We start from the raw sequence: 22,265 nt of genomic DNA on the forward strand, positions 1-22,265 counted from the left end.
AAATTTGGCTAATTGACAATCAACATGTCTTTCATGAGAACTTCACGTATTATCAGAAAATTTGAGTGTAATGTGCCATATCACTTCGTCGAATAGTGAGCCATATTTCCTTTGAAACTACAGTCAACAGTGCTGTGTACCAAGACATCATTACACAGTTTATTTCACTTCTTGAGGCTGATGTGTGCGACTTTTCTGTCTCCTTAATTAATATTACTTTGTAATGTTTTTCTGTCTTCACATCTAACAGCATATGTATAGTAGTTATGAGATTAACTATAACATTATGAAAAGGATAGATTGTTACTCACGATATAGAGGAGAAACTGACTCATGGACTGGCACAACAAAATGAAAACACACACACACACACACACACACACACACACACACACACACACACACACAAAAGAAACACAGTATGCGTTACTTGAGAAGAAGGCCTTTTGGTCAAAAGCTCAGATATATAGTAGTCTTTTGTTTTGCCTGTCTCCATTTTGTAACTACAGTCATTTTAAAAGTATTAAAAAATTGTTTATTACTGTTTGAGATGTAGTTTCATATAACCATAAAACATTTTCACTTTGCTGGTCACTGATGGCATCAGACCAAACAATGACTACATAAAATGAGAATACTTTGGTATCAGCTGTGCCTCCAGCCTGTTATAAGATCCCCTATTTTTAGATTTTTGTATTTTCAGTGTTTCTCTACTGGTAGTATTCCAATCTAAAATGTGCACCTAACTTATTTTACCAAGATATCTTGTCTTGCTGACAGGGGTATAAATGTGAAGTCAGAATTTGTTTGGTCAAGTGCAGGTTGTAAGGTTACAACAGTAAGATTTTTGTGTTATTGGAGCTCTTTGGTTTAAGTATGATGGTATTGATGCCATGACACCTAGAAAACAGCCTCATCATGCATACTTTGACATCATGGCTGAGTTTGCTAGCTAACTGCACCTGCGTTAGACTTGCCACCTCAGTTGCTGTTTAACAAAAGATAGACATGAATAAGCATGTACTGTATGCTCTGTTGCTTTAGTTTCTAAAACATCAAAGTGTCATAATAGATTTGAGTCATTCCAGTGTCGGAACCTATATCTTTAAAGGCAAAGTATCTGTAATATCAAGCTTTACACATTTACGGCATGTGCTCGTTGCAAATATGAGTTTACTCTTAGAGAGCAACAAAAAAATTGGACATGGGACGGTAGCAAGGGTCAAGCCAATGGCTCTTGTGCTTTCATCTGCTCTGTTGTCAAATGCACTCTTTGTTTGGTTACCTGAAATGTAACAAGAGAGCAACACAAAAATTGGACATGGAATGGTAGTAAGGGTCGAGCCAATGGCGCTTGTTATTTCATCTGCACTACAAGAACAACTGACGTTAATTATATGTGGTGGGCTGTTTGAATTTGTGTGTGCAGTGGCTTTATTGGCTAACTTCAATGCTAATTAAGTCAAACTGCTCAAAGTATAAAATTTTTTTCTTAACAAATATTTCTCAGTGCAACCTATCCTGCAACACTCTTACAAGCTTTTCACTGTTTCTGACTGCCCTGTATAATGAGGATAGTAATTTTCTTTGAAGACAAAAAACATAACATTCACAAACTCTTACGTATTCCACCCTGGATTTTCCATTTTTTGACAAAAAAGTTCACAAATGATAAACTAAAGCATTTATAGGCATTTTTACATACAAAAAGGGCAAAAATGCTACTAAGCCTGTTTCATACTGTCACTCACTAAGGAGATAAATAAACAATTGCTCATCATTATCACAAAAGCATATTGACCGTAATTAATTTTGTCTCACACACACCAGTAATGAGAAAGTGGAAGGGGATGGCAGCTAGCGAATATGTCAGCATTTTATGAAATAATACAAAAATTTCTTTATTTACCAATTATTGTTTTATAAGAAGATGTAGCACATATCAACACTTTTTTGTCATTTTGTAAAAAGTTATACATTTAGTGTCATTTATGTATTTTTACTCTTTGTAAAGTTATTTAATGTGATGTAGTCAAGGGCATGGTTGTTTAAACTATGAAATCCAGGAATCAAATGTCTGATCATATTATTGGCCACTACTTTCACAAGCACATTTCTTTGATTTGCATGTTGCAGGAATGGAATTTCCCTTTCTTTAACAATTTTTTGAAAATTTAAGTGTACATATGTTGGCCATGGTGGTCTGTTGGGTAGTGCACTTCACTACTGCCCAAGATGTCTCAAGTTTGATCCCGTGTATGAGGAGGCAGTTTCCTCATTCCAGTCTCTCCAGGATGATCCTAGGCCCACTTGGCCTGCTATCAAATGAATATTAGGGTGCTTTCACAGGGATCAAAGGTGGCCTGGGCAATGGGCCCACCACCCTTCCTCTCCTAGTACCACAGCAGAGGAGGATTGCAGTCAGGCCTGCGCCACAGACTTTATCTTTCTTTTGGTGTGAACAGTCAAATGTTTCCCTTGCTTTCATCAACATCATAATCATCTGCTATTAAATGTAAAAGCTTTGGTGGAGCTGTATCTTTTCAGTTTGGGATGCCACAACAAGCAGCATCAACATCACAAGTCCTTCTAAATACAAATGCTTTAGCTTTTAATAGGAGACAGCATACTCTGTGCCCTTAATTTTTCTTATGTTTCAAATATTTACCATAACAACATGTGGTAATTTTCCCCATTTAGCTGGTAATATTTCCCCAAACCTATCCTCTAAACTGTCTGTGTTCTGTTCTTCTCACACAGCTAGTAATTACTAAAATGAGTCAAGGCAGCAGTAGCGTGGTCAAGAGTGAAGCACCTGGACATACTTCATTTCACTAGTGAATACCATGAACACAACCATGACATAGTTATTCAAAAAAATGTTGAATATGTTATTAATTGACAGTTGCAGCTCCTGGAAAACATTCCTTAGCCTTTGACCTGTAACCAGTGTTTTAACACTAATAACTTTCCAAATCTGACATAATTTTTATAGATGTGGCAGCACTCTTCCAGTTTTCATTTCCTTGCCTTGAGTGTAAGAAGTGCAAAGCAACAACTTACCATATTGCAGCAGCTCATTTTTTTCCCTATTACATGTTGTTCCATCAGTGCTGTGACAGAAGAAAAACTTCCACTCAGGCTCCCACCAGAGTTAGGTAATGACAGACTTTGCTCCTTTTGTTTAAACCATTTGTTGTTCATGCCAGTTAAAGGGTGAATATTCACAAAATAGTGAAGCGGGCTGTCTGCAGAAGACTGCACAGGATGAATGCATTTTATCTTTACATCATTTCCTTTGTGGTGTTTTTAAGCAACCAACATATCCCTGACCATTCCTGTATTTACCATGTTCGCTATATTGGGTTGGGATTCAGGATATCCTAAAGATATTCAGTTATTTCCAGTTTTTAGCACATATGCCGCTGCCTCCCTAGGTTTCACAACATAGTAAAGTGGGCTGTCTGCAGAAGATTGCACGGGGTGAATGTATTTTATCTTTAGATTAGACGGCCCATAAAAGTTTGGAACAGCTTTTTTATTAGGCTAATTGCATTATTGTCATCCATCTCAGATCTACTTGCTCCTAGTATGGAGTGATCTGATTTATAAGTGAGATAAAAGTAACAGTAATTAGAATTATATTAATACTTTCAGCTGCTGACGGGCATTGATATATATCAATGGGGACAGTTGAAAATGTGTGCTCCGACCAGGTCCATGTAAGCAGGAGATCTTGGGTTCGTGTCCCGGTTGGGGCACACATTTTCACCTGTCCCCGTTGATATATACCAATGCCCGTCAGCAGCTGAAGGTATTAATATAATTCTAATTTCGTTCTAGACAGCTGCAGGTCATCAATGGTGTCTGTTCTTTTGGACATGTCCGAAGGAACAGACACCATATCCATATAAGTATAAAAATAACAGTGGTCCTAGCCCACTATTGCCTGCACTGAAACTGGACTTATTGTGTAGTTTCACTCCCTATAGATCTAGTAAAGCCAACTATAGTCCGACCCACAAACGATGGCAGCTTTCACATGTCGAGGCATGGATGGGAATGGCATCGTTGACGATTCCAAGCGACAGTTGCGGTACGCGCATGCGCATGCTTTCCACTTGAAGGATATCCTGCAAATTATGTCTCTCGCTTGCTTATGCAGAATATATTACTTACCACCACTATCAGCATTGACAGCTCTTGCAACAAGTGAAATATAAATTCAAAACAACTCACTACTATCGTGTTTAATGCTTGTATTAGCTGTGGCATTCAGACCAGAGTACTCAGAAAACTGCTGAACGCGTGTTAGCTGTCGGAGTATGTGTGACGAGGGTGTGCTGAACAAGAAACTTGACCATCATCGTTCATCACACCAACTGTAGTACCCCTAAAGATTAGTAGTAGGCCCTGTGTCCTAGTGCTTTATTAGACGCAGTTTCTTCAGGACTTCATGACCTGAATATTATGTATCTTTTGATGTCTGCAACACTTTACATTGGAAGATTAGATGTGGTGCTGTTTCATCACCCTCACCACACAGCCTACACATAGAGGCTTCTTTCTCTATACCATTCATGTGCAGGTGTTTCTTAAGTTCCTATGGCCTGTCATGAGTGCTACTGTAAGTTTAATCTGCCTACTGTTCAAGTCCAGGAGTACAGAAATACTCTTAAAACGTGGCTTTGGCATCAATGGCTTGCCATGTTTTTGTTTTCAGTTCAATAGTCTACATGCTGCTCTCTGATTCAGTTTCATAGTTTTGATTTAACCATCACCTTAGTAATTGTTAGGACAAATTCTGGTCCAATAAATGGAGTCATCGCACCTGTCCTGGCTAGCCTATTAGTGTGTCCATTGCCATTGATTCCTGACTGACCAGGGACCCACAGCAAGATTACCCTGTTGCTTTCCCCTAGTCTCACAAAGTTTTCATGGCATTCTACAATGATTTTTGACCTTATTGCAGGAGCTGAAGAAGATTTCAGGTCTACTTGACTGTCTGAATAAATGTAGATGCTACGATCTTCATAGTGTGTGTGCAAATTCTTCTCTGTACACACTCTGATAACAGATATTTCCAGCGGGAATACTGTGGCCAGACCTGCTAGGAAGACCACTCCCTCCAGTCTAGGCTGTACCCCTTGCACTGCAGCCTCAGTACCTTCATCTGCTTTTGACCTATTAGTAAAATGGATTATGTCTCCTCCATTGTGTTGTGTTTTATTCTTTCACTGCTTCCTTGAATGTTTTTTGAAGCACTCGCCATTCCCCCGACCAATCCTATATTCACCGCGGTCTCTAAAATGGTATGGGATTCAGGATATCCTAAGGTTATCCAGTTATTTCTAGTTTTTAGCCTGTGTGGCACTGCCTCCCCAGGTGTAATGGGGTATGTCCAGCTTGGTCTCCATTCCAGCAGTGGATGTGCTGCTAATTCTGCCTGTTGTGGCTAAGCAGTCCAATCTCTGTGCACCTTGATAAGCTCCTTAGCAGTCACTCTCTGTTGTACTTTGTTCCACCATTCTGTAACTCCATAAACTATCATAGAGCTAATTATAGTGGTATATATCTAGTATATACGAAGGGCATTTGAAAAGTTCATGCATAGTCTCCTTTTAGACTTATACACTTCGTCCAATGCTGTTCTAATTTGTTGATCCCTTCTGAATAATAGGAATTGTCCAAGTATGCAAAATAGCTATTAGTTGCTGCAATCACCTCCTCGTTTGAATAAAATCTTTGTCCCGCCAACCATTTCTTCAAATTGGGGAACAAATAGTAGTCCGAGGGAGCCAAGTCTGGAGAATAGGGGGGATTTGAAACGAGTTGGAATCCTGTTTCCATTAATTTTGTGACCACAACTGCTGAGGTGTGTGCTGGTGCATTGTCATGATGGAAAAAGACTTTTTTGCAGTCCAATCACCGGCATTTTTCTTGCAGCACGATTTTGAAACAGTCCAATGACAAGGAATAATATGCACATGTAACAGTTTTACCCTTTTCCAGATAGTCGATGAGGATTATCCCTTGCGAATTCCAAAACACAGTCACCATAACCTTTCCGGCCGAAGGACTGGTCTTCGTCTTTTTTGGTGCAGATTCTCCATTGGTAACCCATTGTTTAGATTTTTGTTTGGTCTCAGGAGTAATGTATCCATGTTTAATCCACAGTGACAAAACGACGCTTAAAGTCCTGCGGATTCTTCCTGAACAGCTGCAAACCATCCTTGCAACAATTCACACGATTCCATTTTTGCTCAAGCGTGAGAAATCGCGGAAGCCATCTCATGTTCAAATGTTTATGCAAAATATTATGTACCCATTCATTTGAGATGCCCACATCACTAGCAATCTCGTGCACCTTAACTCTTCTGTCATCCGTCAGCATATCATTGATTTTATCAATGACTTCTGGAGTTGTAACCCCCACAGGGTGTCCAGAACGTTCAGCATCACTTGTGCCCATATGGCCACTCCGAAAATTTGAAACCACTTATAAACTGTTCTGATCGAAGGGGCAGAGTCACTGTAATGTTTATCAAGCTTCTCTTTAGTCTCATGAGGCGTTTTGCCTTTCATAAAGTAATGTTTAATCACTGCATGAAATTCTTCTTCATCCATTTTGTGACAATCACTCAACTTCCTTGATCCACATGAATGCCAAACTCAAAGAAACAGACCAATATGGCTGAAACTTGGTGTGCGTTCTTTCCAAAGACGCTACTAACTAAACATGATCTTGATACATGCCAGTGGTGCCATCTCTCGGACTTTGCTCTAATCCCCCTTGTACATGTGTGGTTGACACTCTAAGTTATATCCCCAGGCTCTTCTAATACTCATAACAGTACCTTTCACCTCGGAACACACATTCTTTATGTAAGGGTCCACGATATTTTCACATCCAGGGTTACCCCTAAATACTTCACTACCCCCTCTATAGGTAAAGTTTCATCAAGAAGCTCAAGACACCAAAATGTATCCTGGATTTGCTCCCTTGTGAATGGTACTACAACAGTTTTCTTGGGGCTGACACTTGGATCCTCTTTCCTGCACCAGTTTTGCACAATGTTCAATGCACATTGTGCTGTAGTTCTGTCAGTATTAGGAAATTTGGCAGATATTACTATGATGAAGTCATCTGCGTATCCTTGGCAAAAGTAGCCTCTAGTGTTAAGTTCTTCGATGAGTTCATTCACCACTGGGTTCCATGGTAGTGTGTACAAAACTACTCCTTGTGGACACTTTCTGATGGTGTTGATCACCAGTTTTTCATTAATCATATTGGTTTCTACTTTTACTTACTCAGCTTGGTCTTAACCCACCGACATATGATCGTCTCAATGCCATGCTCTTCTGCTGCAGCTCTAACCATGGATTTGAAAGTTGTATTGCTATAAGCATCAGCCAGGAAGATGCAGAGGGCAATTTTGTAAAGGTGTAGTTCTTTTTCCATCATCCCAACAAGTTGGAGAATTTTTGTTTCACATGATTTGCGTGGTAGATATGCGAGTTGGTTTACATGTAGAGGAACCTTAGTTAGCCTCTTTTCCTTAACATACACATTAACCAGTTTTTTGAATGTATTAAGAATGAAGACCAAACTGATTGGTTTCACATCCTTGGCCTTGGTGTGATCAGTTCTCTGTGGCTTCAGAACAACTCAGTGGCCTGCAAGCATTAGGACTGATTCCTGCTGCTAGGCTGATCCTAACAGCCCGTATTGAAACCTAATTAAATTCTCTTCTGCCTGTTGCAGTAGGGCCGAAAATATTACATCTAAATGGTTGAAATGTTCCCAATGCCCACTGGATTTTTTGTTCGTCTTTTTTGGAAATCGTTACATTCTGTAGCAGATTTCTAGTTCTGCCTTTGGTGACCTGTGAACCACTGCCTGTCAGGCCTTGAATCTGTTTTGTCTGCCAGAGTGCGCAGAGGAAAATGAGTCTTAGAAGCACATACAACATCTCATTTGCTGTCCTTGTATACTCACTATCCCCTTTCCTTAGAATACCTACTGGATTACTGGTGTGAATTTTGTGAAATCTTACACAAGTAGCTGTAGCTTCCATTTCCTCACAGAATACCTTCAGGACAATATCTTCACTTGCTTAATTGCAAGGTTTTATTTGACAGAGACCTCCCAATATTTTGTCCATTGGCCATTCCTTCTTGCAAAGTTGAACAGTCTTCTTATCTGCTTCCTTTGGAATTCCAGAGCATTATTCCACCACATCGCATTTATTTTTGTACACTTCTAGGTGTTAGGGAGTTTTCTACATATGATGTCATAATGGCAGATTTCACTGTGTCTGATATTTCTCCAAAATCTACTAGATTTCTTATCGAAGCTCAGATTTCAGATAGGTGTGGGTTGAGGTTTTTCTTTCCTGTAATTCCTATAGGTCATAGTCTAGCACCCATTTCAACCTCTAAAGTTACTTTACACATGGTCACATAAGGATGGCTATAATACCACCTGCCAGTATTTGACATAGGTACCTATTAGAATGGACCCAAAAGTTACGCCAATTACTTCTTCCATTCTGATGTTCCTGACCATAAATTCTTTCCCCTATTCAGGATCTCCAGATTACTCTTGAGCAAAAATTTAAGAAGGTACTCACTTCTGCTGTTGTTGTCAGTGCTTTGCCCTAACAGGCACTGGACATTGGCATCACAACCAACCAGTGGTTGTCCATTCTGCTCAGAGCAGCCATCTACCAGTCTCCTAACTTCCTAGGAAGGAGCAGTTCTGTCCTCATAATGAACGTAAGCTTCGGACAATACATTTTCCCTCATGCTGCCTTCCTTCCATGTGTTATTTCATCCTTAGGGTTACCAAGTCCATGGAAAATAAATCTGGTATCAGCATGAATGAAATTCCATTCTTAACATAAATGAATACTCTTGAGTTCTTTAGATTCCTAGCATATATCAATCTACCTCCAGTTTCTCTAAGGTCTCAGACACCACCTCCATGTAGATAAGGCTTTTAAATCTTAGCCATGTCCACCTCTTGTCTTTCCAGAAGATGACTCAGGACAGGAGTTGTCCTTGTATTATATTGGAGGTTCATTTGCAACACTTGCAGCCTCCAACTTGCTGGCATGGTCGTTTCTGATGTCTTTGATTTATCCTGATGGCAAACTATGAGAATGCTAAGTACAAGTACAATTTCAAGTCCTTTTCTCACAGAGATTTTTTTTCTGACTTCCACCGCAAGGGTTTGTCCATTGATACAACGTTTCTGTTATTTACCCTCCAGTACTCCGTCAAGATCATCTGGTTCTGTGACCGTATTTTCTCGAACTGTCTTTGGAGTGGCACCCTTAACAAGTTTTAGTACCCAAATTGATACATTTGTGGCCTTGAAGAGCTCAGCTGCTGTCTTCCTACAGATCAGTGAATACATTTGAAGCCCCAACTTGATTATAAAGGTGAAAACAATGAAGGTAGTGCTTTTAATGTTGACATGTCATCCTGCGCAACCAGTGCCTATGTTTTTATGATCTAAAAATATTCTTTTTTTATCCATTAAAAATGTTTTTAATTAACTAGGAGCAGCCCAACTCTGGTATGATGTGATCCATACCAAGGGGTGTATGTCATATGGGAAGATTCATCATTAACATTGGGAAACCAGGCAACTTCCCCGAGTAATTAGCCTTGCACTGCTTGGGGTTCTGTGGTGTCAGGAGCAGACCCCCTTCTCGTTGGACCAAATGGAGAACATGGAAAACAAAATAAAAACTGAAGACTTGATGAGAGAAGTTTGGGGAGGATGCAGGTCTGGTGCCCAAATTTAGGAGAGTCTATCTGGACAAGGGTGCTCTAATCTCTGTCTGTGAGGGAATAGAAACAGTTGTCTGGCATAAGGAGGTGATGCCCAAGATATCTCCATGGGAGGAATCAAAGCAGCTGGTCGAGAATGAACAACAACCTGGAGTTCCTGAATAGGAGAAAGAATCTATGTTCAGGAACATAAGAAGGGAAGAAGTAATTGGCGTAACTTTTGGGTCCTTTCTAATGGGTACCTATGTCAAATACTGGCAGCTGGTGTTGTAGCTGTCTTTAAGTGACCAAGTGTAAATTAACTTTGAGATTGAAATAGGTGTTAGATTATGCCCTATAGGAATCACAGTAAAACAGAGTGGAACTCTTATAGGAAAGACCTCAAACTCACGCTTATCTGAAATCAGAACTTGGATAAGGAATCTAGTAGATTTTGGAGAACTGTCACGACACAGTGACATCTGCCATTATGACATCATATTTAGAAAACTGTCCAATCAAGAAATGTAATGTGGTGGAATAATGCTCTGGAAGTGCAAAGGAAGCAGTTAAGAAGACTGTTCAACTTTGCAAGAAGGAACGGACAATGGGCAAAATATTGGGAGGCCCTTGCCAAATACAAAATTGCAATTAAGCAAGTGAAGCTATTGTCCTAGAAGGTATTCTGTGAGGAATTCTCACCAGGATACCAACTTATCCAGTAGGTATTCTAAGGAACGGGGATAGTGATTATACAAGGACAGCAAATGAGATGCTATATGTGCTTCTAAGACATTTTCCTCTGTGTGCTCTGGCAGACAAAATAGATTCAAGCACTGAGAGGCAGTGGTTTACAGGCCACCAAAGGCAGAGTGGGAAATCTGCTACAGATTGTGTTAATTTCCAAAAACGAAAAGAAAAAAAGGATCCAGTGGGCAGTGGGGACGTTTCAACCATTTGGATGGAATCTTTTCAGCCCTACTGAAACAGGCAGAAGAGAATTTAATTTGGTTTCAGTAAGGGCTGTTAGGGTCAGCCTCGCAACAGGAATGATTCCTAGTGCTTGCAGGACAGTGAGTGTTGTGATTGTTCTGAAGCCACAGAGAACTGATCATACTAAGGCCAAGCATGTGAAACCAATCAGCCGGGCTTCATTCTTAATATGTTAGAAAAATGGGTTTATGTGTATGTTAAGCAAAAGAGGCTAACTAAGGTTCCAAACCAACATGCATATCAACCAGGCAAATCGTGTGAAACAACATTTCTCCAACTTGTTGGGATGGTGGAAAAAGAACTACACCTTTATAAAATTGCCCTCTGCATCTTCCTGGCTGGTGCTTGTAGCAATACAACTTTCAACATGGTTAGAGCTGCAGCAGAAGAGCATGGCGTTGAGACAACCACATATAGGTGGGTAAGACCAAGCTGAGTAAGTAAAGGTAGAAACCTATTGGTTGGTGATCAATACCATCAGAAAGTGTCCACAAGGAGTAGTTTTGTACACACTACCGTGGAACCCAGTGGTGAATGAACTCATCGAAGAACTTAACACTAGAGGCTACTTTTGCCAAGGATATGCAGATGACTTCATCATAGTAATATTTGCCAAATTTCCTAGTACTGTCAGAACTACGGCACAATATACAGTGAACATTGTGCAAAATTGGTTCAGGAAAGGGGATCCAAGTGTCAGCCTCAAGAAAACTGTTGTAGTACCAATTACGAGGCAACAAATCCAGGATACATTTTGGTGTCTTGAGCTTCTTGATGAAACTTTACCTATAGAGGGGGTAGTGAAGTATTTAGGGGTAACCCTGGATGTGAAAATATCATGGACCCCTTACATAAAGAATGTGTGTTCCGAGGTGAAAGGTACTGTTATGAGTATTAGAAGAGCCTGGGGATAAAACTAGAGTCTAAACCACACAAGTATATACTAGATATACACCACTATAATTAGCTCTGTGATAGTTTATAGAGTTACAGAATGGTAGAACAAAGTAAAACAGTGGGTGACTGCTATGGAGCTTATCAAGGTGCAGAGACTGGACTGTTTAGCTACAACAGGCAGAATTAGCAGCACGCCCTCTGCTGGAATGGAGACCAAGCTGGACATACCCCATTTACACCTGGGGAGGCAGAGCCACACAGGCTAAAAAGTAGAAATAACTGGATATCCTTAGGGTGTCCTGAATCCCATACCAATATAGCGACCATGGTAAATACAGGAGTAGCCAGGGAAATGGTGAGTGTTTCAAAACACATTCAAGGAAACAAATGGAAATAGCAAGCAGGGAAAGAATGAACCACAACAGAATGGAGGAGACATAATGTAGTTTGCTAATAGGTCAAAAGCAGATGAAGGTACTGAGGCTGTGTTGTAAGGGGTACAGCCTAGACTGGAGGGAGTGTTCTTTCTAGGAAGTTTGGCTACAGTAACCCAGGTGGAAATATCTGGTATCAGAATGTGCACAGAGAAGAATTTGCACCCACACTATGAAGATAATAGCACCTACATTTATTCAGATTGCCAAGCAGCTCTGAAATCTTCATCGGCTCCTACAATAAGATCAAAAATCATTGTAGGATGCCATGAAGCCCTTGTGTGACTGGTCAGTCAGAAATCAGTGGCAATGGACAAGCTAATAGGCTAGCCAGGACAGGTGTGACGACTCTATTTACTGGACAAGAATCTGTCCTTACCAGCACTAAGGCAATGGTTAAATCAAAACTATGAAACTGAATCAGAGAGCAGCATGTAGACTATGATCTGAAAACAAAAACATGGCAAGCTATTGATGCCAAAGTAATGTTTAGTGTATTTCTGTAATCCTGGGCTTGAACAGTAGGCATACTAAACTTATGGTAGGACTAATGACAGGTCATGGGGATATAGAGAAAGAAGCCTCTGTGTGTAGGATGTGTTGTGAGGGTGATGCAACAGCATTATGAAGACAGTATTGTTGATTACAGATAAAGCTCCAACTTTGTTTGTGATCAGATTAAGAAACTGGTGACTCTGCTGCTCAATGATTAGGTTTGTTGAAAGTTTGTAACAAGGTCTCAATAAACTATTGTGACTTGGCATTGAAAACTGCAAGCACTTCTCAAAAATCTACAAATATGTGGTCGCCTAGAATACTCAAATGACCACAAAATCATTGAATTACTTACATACCTAAACTGTGTTGAACCGTGACATCTTGGAAGGGAAATTAATTTTATCTTCCTTTCCATACAACTTTCCTGAGAGTTTTTCAAAAATGTCTCCAATCTATGACAAAAAAATATCTCCAATATAGTAGTATAGGCAAACTCACCTGAATTGGTGCCTCAGCTACATCTTTAAACAGCACATACATTTTATTCAGATCATAACTACAAAATAACCGCTTACTTTCATGGGTAACTTCATCTTTTCGGCAGGCTTTAACTCACGGTTATTAATGAAGACACTTAGCAATAAATAAACATTTATAACAACATAACTCAGAATCCAGGGTAAGAATCACCCTTTGACAATACAAGGCACACATTGCTTGGTTTGTTTGTCATGACCCAATCACTGTGTTTTTCACAGTTGCCTGATTTGATTTGAAATTCTTCTAAACTACTGTACTAAGTTGTCTCAATTTCTTTTTGCATGCATTGCACCCATTGCTGAATGGCCTGCCTGCTAAGCTGAGTGGTAACATGCTTGCCTACCATGCAGCACGCCCAGTTTGATTCCCAGCCGGGTTGGAGATTTTCTCCACTTGTGGACTGGGTGTTGTGCTGTCATCATCATTCATCACCGACACACAAGTCACCCAGTGTGGCATCACCTGAAATAAGACTTGCACCTGGTGGCCGAACTTCTCCAAGTTGGGGCCTCCCAGCCAACAATGCCACATGATCATTTCATTTCATTGCTCAATGACTGTTTTGAGTGGCCTTTTTTTCTATACACTCTTGAAGAATATTTGGATCTTCTTGAGCAGATGTCTGCTTTAAAGACAAATATGTAATGCATCCTGGAAACTGATGTGACAGCATCTGGAAATAGACAAGTTCACATGTATCATAAATTGGTCCTGAACCACTATTACCATTGCAACAAAATTAAAGCATACTTAACTTCTTATTATTTTTAAACTGATTAAAAGTATGATCTGCTAAATATTGAAGAAATTTTCACCCAGTTTTCTTCAAATATAAGCAGTCATCCAAAGATACCATAAACAGTTATACATGCTGGAACTGCTTAAAACATTATCCAAATTGAAATGCTATTCACATATCTAAAAATGAGAATTAATCTTAGTGTTGTGAACTTGATGCAAACTGAACAAAGGAAAACTGCAAATAGAACAAATGAAAACTGATTCGAGAGTACTGGCCAGAGAGGGGTCACACAATGATTTGCTGTGCACTGGTGTGCAAAAGTTAAGGACAAAAGTAACATTTCATATGAAATGTCACTGCCAAGTAACATAGCTTGATGAAACTATGACCACACACAGAAAGAACTGCTACAGTGTATAGTACAGAAGTTAACTGAAAGAAATACGCAGCGAGACAAAAAGAAATGTTACTTTTATTCAAAGACAATAATTACACTGAAATCACTGCGATTTCTAGTGGTCCTTTGGACAATATAAAAAGTGGGACATGGTTCTTAATAGTGTGAGTGATCACCATGAATGACAATGCAGACTGCAGCATGCTTCCCTGTTGGCCACAAGCTTGGTAAGGAGTTCTTGGGGTAAGGCATTCCAGTCCTCCATCTGCATGGTTCACAACTTGGTAATCATTGGTGTATGTGGATTTGCTGCAATACATCTCCCCAATGCATCCCACACCTGCTCGATGGATTGTAAGTCAGAAGATTGGCAGACTTGTCTATTCGTCAGATATCTTTTTCATTCAAGAACTCCTCCACCTGCACAGTTTGATGTTCCTGGGTGCATTACCTCTCACAGTATGTGGGTACATAATGCACCTAGGAACATTGTTGAACATGATTGTTTTGGTGGTCAAGGTGTTATGGCTTGAGGAAGAATAATGCTGCATCAGGGTACTGAATTCCAAATATTAGAACACCAGTCAACATTATTGTGACACTGTACTCCTTCCCATTACATATCTTTTCAAGCATGCCTTCAGCCCCGACTTCATTTTTATGGATGAAAATGCATGACAACATTGCATACTGCTCATGGAGGAGCTCTTGCAAAAGAGAGGATATTCGGCGCATTGACTGGCCTGCCCCTCCCAATGATAAACTGGAGCATGTTCACATGCTCCAAAGACCAGTGTTGTATCCACACTGGTGAAGGAATAGATTGTCCTGTTACAAGAATTCCGTAGCAAACTTGTAGCCAGCAGGGGACTACATTGAAGGGCGTACATTGCTGTCTATGGCGATCACGCATCTTATTATGAGCCATTTCCCTCCTTTTTCAGTGTCCGCGGCAACATTAAAGTCATGATGACTTAAGTGTAATTATTGTCTTTGAATAAAAGTGTCATTTCTGTTTGTCTCATTACAAATTTCTTTCAGTTACCTTCTGTAATATGCTGTAGCAGTTGTTTTTATTTATAGGCCAAGTTTCAATGTGCATCATGTGAATGTTACTTTTGTCCTTAAGTTTTGCATACCAGTGCTGTTAATGGATAGAATTTTCAGTTTTGCAGAATTACATTATTAAAAATGTAACAGTATATTAACCAAGATAAGTGTGCAGATACTTATGACAAACTATGTATTGGAGACCCGGTCATCCTATTAATGGTTTAATCCATTTGTCTTAAATATTCATCAGGTGGGAATGTAAAAAAACCTTGATTTTAGGACAGATATCACAATTTATCCTGTAGTTGGACAAACAAAACTTGTGAGGCATTTTAAATAGTCACATGTTTGTGTCACAATCATAATAAAAGAGATTTCCGCCACAGATATAACAAACACAGTGACTACAAAAACATGCTTCAGTTGCTTAAGTTTATAAGTAATGGCTTTGTTTCTAGATGCCATTGGTTGAAACTAGCATGACGAAAAGTAGTGAGAGCGTTAAGTAAATGAAAATGAGAGAAACATATGTTTAATAATAATAATAATAATAATAATAATAATAATAATTTTTATAATTTTTATGAGAAGTAAGCGCTCAGTGAAGGAAAAAAGTTTTAACTATTGCCACCTGAAAGTATTATGGTTACAAAACTTTGTAGTTATGAGGGATGTGCATGTTATGATTCAGTTCCTGCTCCCCCACATCAGTACTTCCTTCACAAATTATATAGGTAAGTTCACAAAATCTTTTCCATTTATGATTTCATTATAATCCATTCAATAAATTGGTTCCATTTAGTGTAGCTCATTGGTTTCCCCATTTTTTGTGTTAACTGAACTTCTTAACATTGGATGCACACAAGTGAAGTGTGGAAACAATTTTGTCTTCATTCATACTAAGAAATTCATGTCCAGTGTCTTTGTTGTTATCAGACTGGTGATTTCAGTGACACCTTGGGCTTTTGATGTAGCCCATAAAATTGATTTCTTTATACTTTTTAACCAGCACACAAATGTACATTTGACTCATCCAGAATTTTTCCTAACAATCTCCACATACCACTAGCCATTAAATAATTTAATTTCACTGTCAACACATATTGCATAATGCTATTCCACTGCAAAATGACACATGATGTGCCTCTGTCATGCATTATAAGCATAAGGTGGCTTGCAAGGTGTAGATGTAGATTTCAAAGATCACTGCTACTGATATTCCAACAACAACACTGTCAGTCCACCATCCAAAAAATTAAAGGATCCCAATCAAGCAAGCTTGCTCTCAATTTTTGATTATTGTCCTCCCCACAATCTATTGTGCTTCACCTTACCATATTTTAGCTTTTTTATATCTTTCTTTCTTTTTTTATTCTTTTTTTTTCTGTTGTCATGCTTCTTTTATCTCTTGACTGTTTGAGGTGGTGCAGTGGTCAGTGCACTTAACGGTCATTTGGGAGGTTAGCAGTTTCTATTCCTGGCCATTCAGATTTAGCTTTTTTGCCATTTCCCTATATTGCAGAGGCAGATGATCGGATGGTTCCTTGGAAATCATCACAGTTAACTTTCTTTCCTCTGTCGGAGCTTACACTGTCTCTCAATAATTTCACTATCAACAGAATATTAAACCTTACTCTCCCTTACTCTCTTCTTTGGTCTCTCATGTTCTTCTATTTTACCACTTTCCCTTCCTAATGTTTCTGTTCCTGCCACTGTTTCTCTTGCTTTTGCATTCATTTCTCTTTTCACTTTTTGTTCATCAGTCATGTCACATCTGAGTGCCAAAACTGAGACAAAAACCTCAAGAACTGCAATGTTGCATACTGCATTCTATTGTGAGTTAATGCCCTAGCTGTACTTGTTTCTTCTAATGGTTTGAGATCTTGAATGTCTCAGTTTAATCATCACCTATAATATTATCTTTTTTAGTGATAATACAAGGAGGTAAATCTTTAGTTTTGAAACATTTGCTATATGTTGATGTTGTATCCATTTATTACAAATCAGTTAACACAAGTGTGTTTCAGGAAAACGAAAATGTGACAGTAAAGTATGTATATGTGCTGTAAATGTGGACACACATATGAGGAGTTCAACATAGATTTGATGGCTCTTGTATGAAAACTCGTTTTCACTATACAGAGTGACACTATTCATATGATGGAGTGTGTAGTAACATTTTGAAAGTATTTGCTCAAGTTTTTATTGTCCTGTGAAAATAGGGATCACGTTTGGCTCAATGATATCCACTTTGATGACAGCATAAGTGAATCTTGTGTCAGAAAGTACACAGTATCAAGAAATAAGTAATGCCTTTCCTTGAGATAGGTCAAACTGTCTTCAAAATGAAGTATGGTTTTGACATGACAATGCTTTGTTATACATGGTCCTACTGGTTGTGTTACACCCATACCTTCGAACTGAGTTACCCGACTAAGTGTATAAGGACCTTCAGTAACTAACTCCAAACCATGATTCAACTTGGAATTTTTACATATATAAATCATTGTTAGAAATGGAAGAAATGATAACTGACAGACAAATTCTTAGAATCTCTGGATTTATAGTCTAAATCAGACAATGGAAAATCCAGGATGGAATGTAACAATATTATGAAAAGGATTGTTCCTACTCACCATATAGCGGAGATGCTGAGTAGCAAATAGGCACAACAAAAGACACACAGTATAAGCTTTTGGCCAACAAGGCCTTTGTGAAAAATAGATGGCGCGCGCGCACGCGCACACACACACACACACACACACACACACACACACACACACACGACCAGGACTGTGGCCATGTGTGTGTGTGTGTGTGTGTGTGTGTGTGTGTGTGTGTGGGAGATCTACTTTTGACAAAGGCCTTGTTGGCCAAAAGCTTATTTTGTGACAGTCTTTTTATTGTGCCTATCTGCAACTCGGCATCACTGCTATATGGATTTATTGTCTAATAATTTGTCATCAAGTCACTTCCATAAGATTTAGAGGTTAAAGAGCTGTTTTACTGACAAACGAGAGAAATCAAAGCTTAAATAGATGTAAACTGTTTCAAAAATGATAACATCTATGTGCTTTTAGGAGGCAAGAAACAGTTCCAAACCTGAGAAGAAATAAAAGTAACATACTGCAGATTGATAAAATTGAGATTTAGAAGTTCTGTCCAGACAATAAAGCAATATTAAAGGCAACATATTTTGAAAGCTCCAATAAAAGATGTTTCAAATAGGTGTCTATAAGTTTACAAATGAAGGATTCGGTCAGCATAACTGAGAAGAAGAAGGGGAGAAAGAATAACATCGTGAACATTGTGTGAAGTACTATTTTTAAGAGTGAGAGGTAGTTTACCAAATACAGCATTAGACAACAATAAAATACTATCAAAATACCATGAAAAAACAGTTGAAACACTGACCACCCTAACAGCTATGCACAGAGCTAATGTACCAATCATGCATTGTTTGTATTGGAAGATTTCCTTTCTAGAAAGATAAGAAAAAATGTAGGAAAAGGAGCTAAAGAAATGAGAAAACTGCTGTGTTGTAAAGTGAATTAATCACAGTACTGCACTAAAAAGATAAGTAAATGATACTCGTTCCATCTGTTTGTTGAAGGAGAAGTAACAAACCACATGAATTCTTGGAGACAAAATATGGTGATAATTTAGTCTTTGATTGCCATATACGATGTTGTTTCCTCTTCTTTTTCTTATGCCTTTGTCCTCTGTTGGTGCAGGGTCGGCTTGATTATTAATGAATCTGGTGTGGTTAATGTAAGAGATGGCCGGATGACTTTCCTGTTGCCACCCCACTACCCCTCCCCACCCTTCACTGTGGCAGGATACGTGTTCCCCAACTCTCTGCTTGTAGTGTTATTCATGTGAAGTGAGCAAAAGTTTCTAAAAGTTTGCAAATTGTGTAACTAAGGTGAGTCTTGGGTACCAACCTGATACTCACCTAATGGAATATGAGAGACTGCCTTAAAACTGCACTCAAGCTGGCCAGCACACTAACCCTTATCATTAATCCATCATGTAGATTTCATCTGGGGCTGGCACACACCTCCCCATCCTGGAAGTGGCACTTTTAACAGGCAAGGCTACCCAGATGAGTATGTCACTTGGGTAATTATTTTAACTGGAACTTTCAGGTTTTTATTCATTTTCATCAAATCTATGGCCTTCTTCTCCATATTTTCATTAGACTGAGAAGGAATCGTTTGGATTTAACACAATAAATACATTAAAGTCCATGTTTTGAGGTGGTTCACTGATTTATTCATTTTCTTTTAACTAATTTTTCTTTTTCTTCTTCTTCTTCTTCTTCTTCTTCTTTTTCTTTTTCCTTATCATCACTGTATGTCAGTGCTTCAGATTTCTGTTTGTTAGGATTAGTATGCAATTATAGGCTACAGTTTGGTATTTTATTTACAGGTAGATTATCCAATGTTATGCATGGAAAAACTCCAATTGGAAGCGCAACAAGAAATCGAGAACTAGGAAACAGACCGCGATCTGGACTATGGCAAAGGAAAGATGGACGTCATGGTCGCAAGATAAGGCGTCTGCCTCCAGTCCGAGTAATTGGAGAAGCTGCCCCGAAACCTCCAACTCCGATTCGTCTGACACTGAATATTGCTTAGTTTATGCATTGTACTTTTGTAGAGTTTTTAAGTGTATAATAAGCAACATAAATGTACAGGTTGTGAAATATTAAAAACTGAAATATTTATATATTAGTAAATGACAGATAGTAGTATTTTTATTATAGAAATATGCCAACATTTGAAACTGACTGGAACCAGAATGCCTCAGATCTATTGCTGTGCTGCTGGTTGTAATTGAAAAATTATGTGCCTGATTCTGTACAAAATTCATGGTGTATGAGTTGCAACCTCTTGGTGGCATCATGCCCTTCATAATCTGTATGCTGTTATGTGTAACATCCTTAGATCTAGATCAGTTCACCTGCACAACAAAAGGGGCAGCAGTGACCAAAGAGAAAATAATTATGTTTACTTTTCAAATTTGCCTGAACTGTCTAAAAGACATCAGCAGATACTTAATGACAGCAGATTAGATTAGATTAGATTAGATTATTTTTTTGTTCCAAACACGTTTACTTCATTAACATGAATTCATCTGATTATGTGAGCTGTATGCTCTTACAAACGAAATTGTTTATTTTGATACCACTGTTTGTACCTTTAATAAATAATTTAGCAAATCAGTTCCAGGCATGTAGCTGGTAGGTTACCCTGCAGATTTCTTCATTTTACTGTACATGCAAAGTGATGATTACATGATTTTGTGTTGTGTTCTCTTCATAAAGCAGTCTCATCTTCATTGTAGACTATGCATGTTATTTTGAATGTTTATAAAAAGCACTATCTCAGCATTAAATAGTGCATATGCATACTAGCTCATACCAATTTCAAATTGCTTGCTGCTGACTAGCTAACTCTTCATCTGCTTTTCACTGCAGATGAATGATTTCGTGCAGAAGTGTCAAAATACTTGGATAAACTTTGGGACTGAGTTCCTTGTCCCAAAACATGGGAAAAAGAACATTTGTAGTGATGTTATCGATACAAGCCAACCTGCAATGAACTGTGTGTATCCAGATGGTGAGCTGATGCCATGAAATGTTAACATTCGCCTTATGTGTAAATTTGTAGTTCCTTAGTGTCTAACACTGTACCCATGTTTAACATGTAACACAGTTATATCTATTTAAGATGACACACTATTCATTTTGTGAGCTGTTAGATGTGATTTTTTATGTAGGGCTACACTTAGGTTCATGGTCTTAGAAGTGTATCATGTGATGGTACTAAACCAAAGGAATCAAGTCATCAGACTTTCGCTGTGATATATCATTGACTTGCAGAGACAGAATCTTTGACACCAACTGTGGATTTTACAGCTAATTAGAGAGAGCACATTCTGCAAGGAGGCAGCTGGCCCCAGCACATGGTACATCTAATAGTAGCACATGGAGAAGCACCTTACCTGTATGAACCACCCCTCACACGATTCAAATCCCAGTCTTTCCCCAAGATTTAGGTATTTATGTTGTTTTCTTTAGCATTTGTATGTGAAAGCTTGGATGTTTCCTGGCAAAAGACAGAAGCCGATTTTCTGCTCCATCAAAGCTTGTATTCTGTCTCTAGTAATCTTCTCATTAGCTGGATGTTAATCCTAAATTGTTTTTCAATCCTTTCTTTTATAATACAGGGAAAGGCAAAAAGTATTTAACAGAAGCAGTGCACAGATTGTGTTTTCCTGGCTACTTGTGGGACTAAAATACACCCTGTTAATTTAATATCTGATATTCCTAATGACTTCCAATGACCACTTCCAATGACCTGCCATAGAGTGCTGAAATCCCCAGGAAAATCAGGACCTAAAAGGTTTGACTGCCCAAGCAAGGACATAATAAAATGAAAACCAACTGTGTAATGGTGCACAAGGTACTAGAATATTTTTATCTTTGTGGAGATAAACAAAACCACATTTGAAGAAACATGCACACTTAAAGTACTTTGAAAGGTATTGTATAATTCCTGTTTTGTTTAGTTGTGGCAGATGTTTTCCCGAAAGTATTAACCTCTTGTGGATATGCCACAATAATAGAATGATGTACCCTCTTTAACTTCAACAAAAAACATTATGAAGTGGAGGGTTATCATGACACTGAAAGCACTAAACAGCAAAAATTGTGTGCATAGGAAAGAGTTGCAATAGTAAAATACATAATGAAAAGAGGCTGTTGAATTCACATATTATTCCTTTCAGTGGTTGTGACAAATACCAAGAATTTGGCATGCAACTGAAATATGTAAGTGTGTTGCTCTATGTATTCCATCCAGGTGTCGGATCCAAGGGGCTCAGGGAAATTTTATGTATTCTATTTTTATTGCTGTTAAAACCC

The 22,265-nt window shown here is 38.7% G+C and overlaps 1 protein-coding gene across 1 annotated transcript in view; it reads left to right on the forward strand.

Annotated features, from left to right (window-relative positions):
• Positions 1–20,080, forward strand: part of LOC126162749 (39S ribosomal protein L2, mitochondrial) — a 38,209-nt gene extending 18,129 nt beyond the window's left edge. Inside the window, exon 4 of the mRNA XM_049919431.1 lies at positions 19,766–20,080. Within this exon, the coding sequence (XP_049775388.1) occupies positions 19,766–19,974 (209 nt within the window). The 3' untranslated portion in view covers positions 19,975–20,080. The remainder of the gene's footprint in view (positions 1–19,765) is intronic.
• The last annotated feature ends 2,185 nt before the right edge of the window (positions 20,081–22,265 follow it).

This window comes from Schistocerca cancellata, chromosome 2, assembly GCF_023864275.1.
Source record: "Schistocerca cancellata isolate TAMUIC-IGC-003103 chromosome 2, iqSchCanc2.1, whole genome shotgun sequence".
In the NCBI taxonomy this organism is placed as follows: domain Eukaryota; kingdom Metazoa; phylum Arthropoda; class Insecta; order Orthoptera; family Acrididae; genus Schistocerca; species Schistocerca cancellata.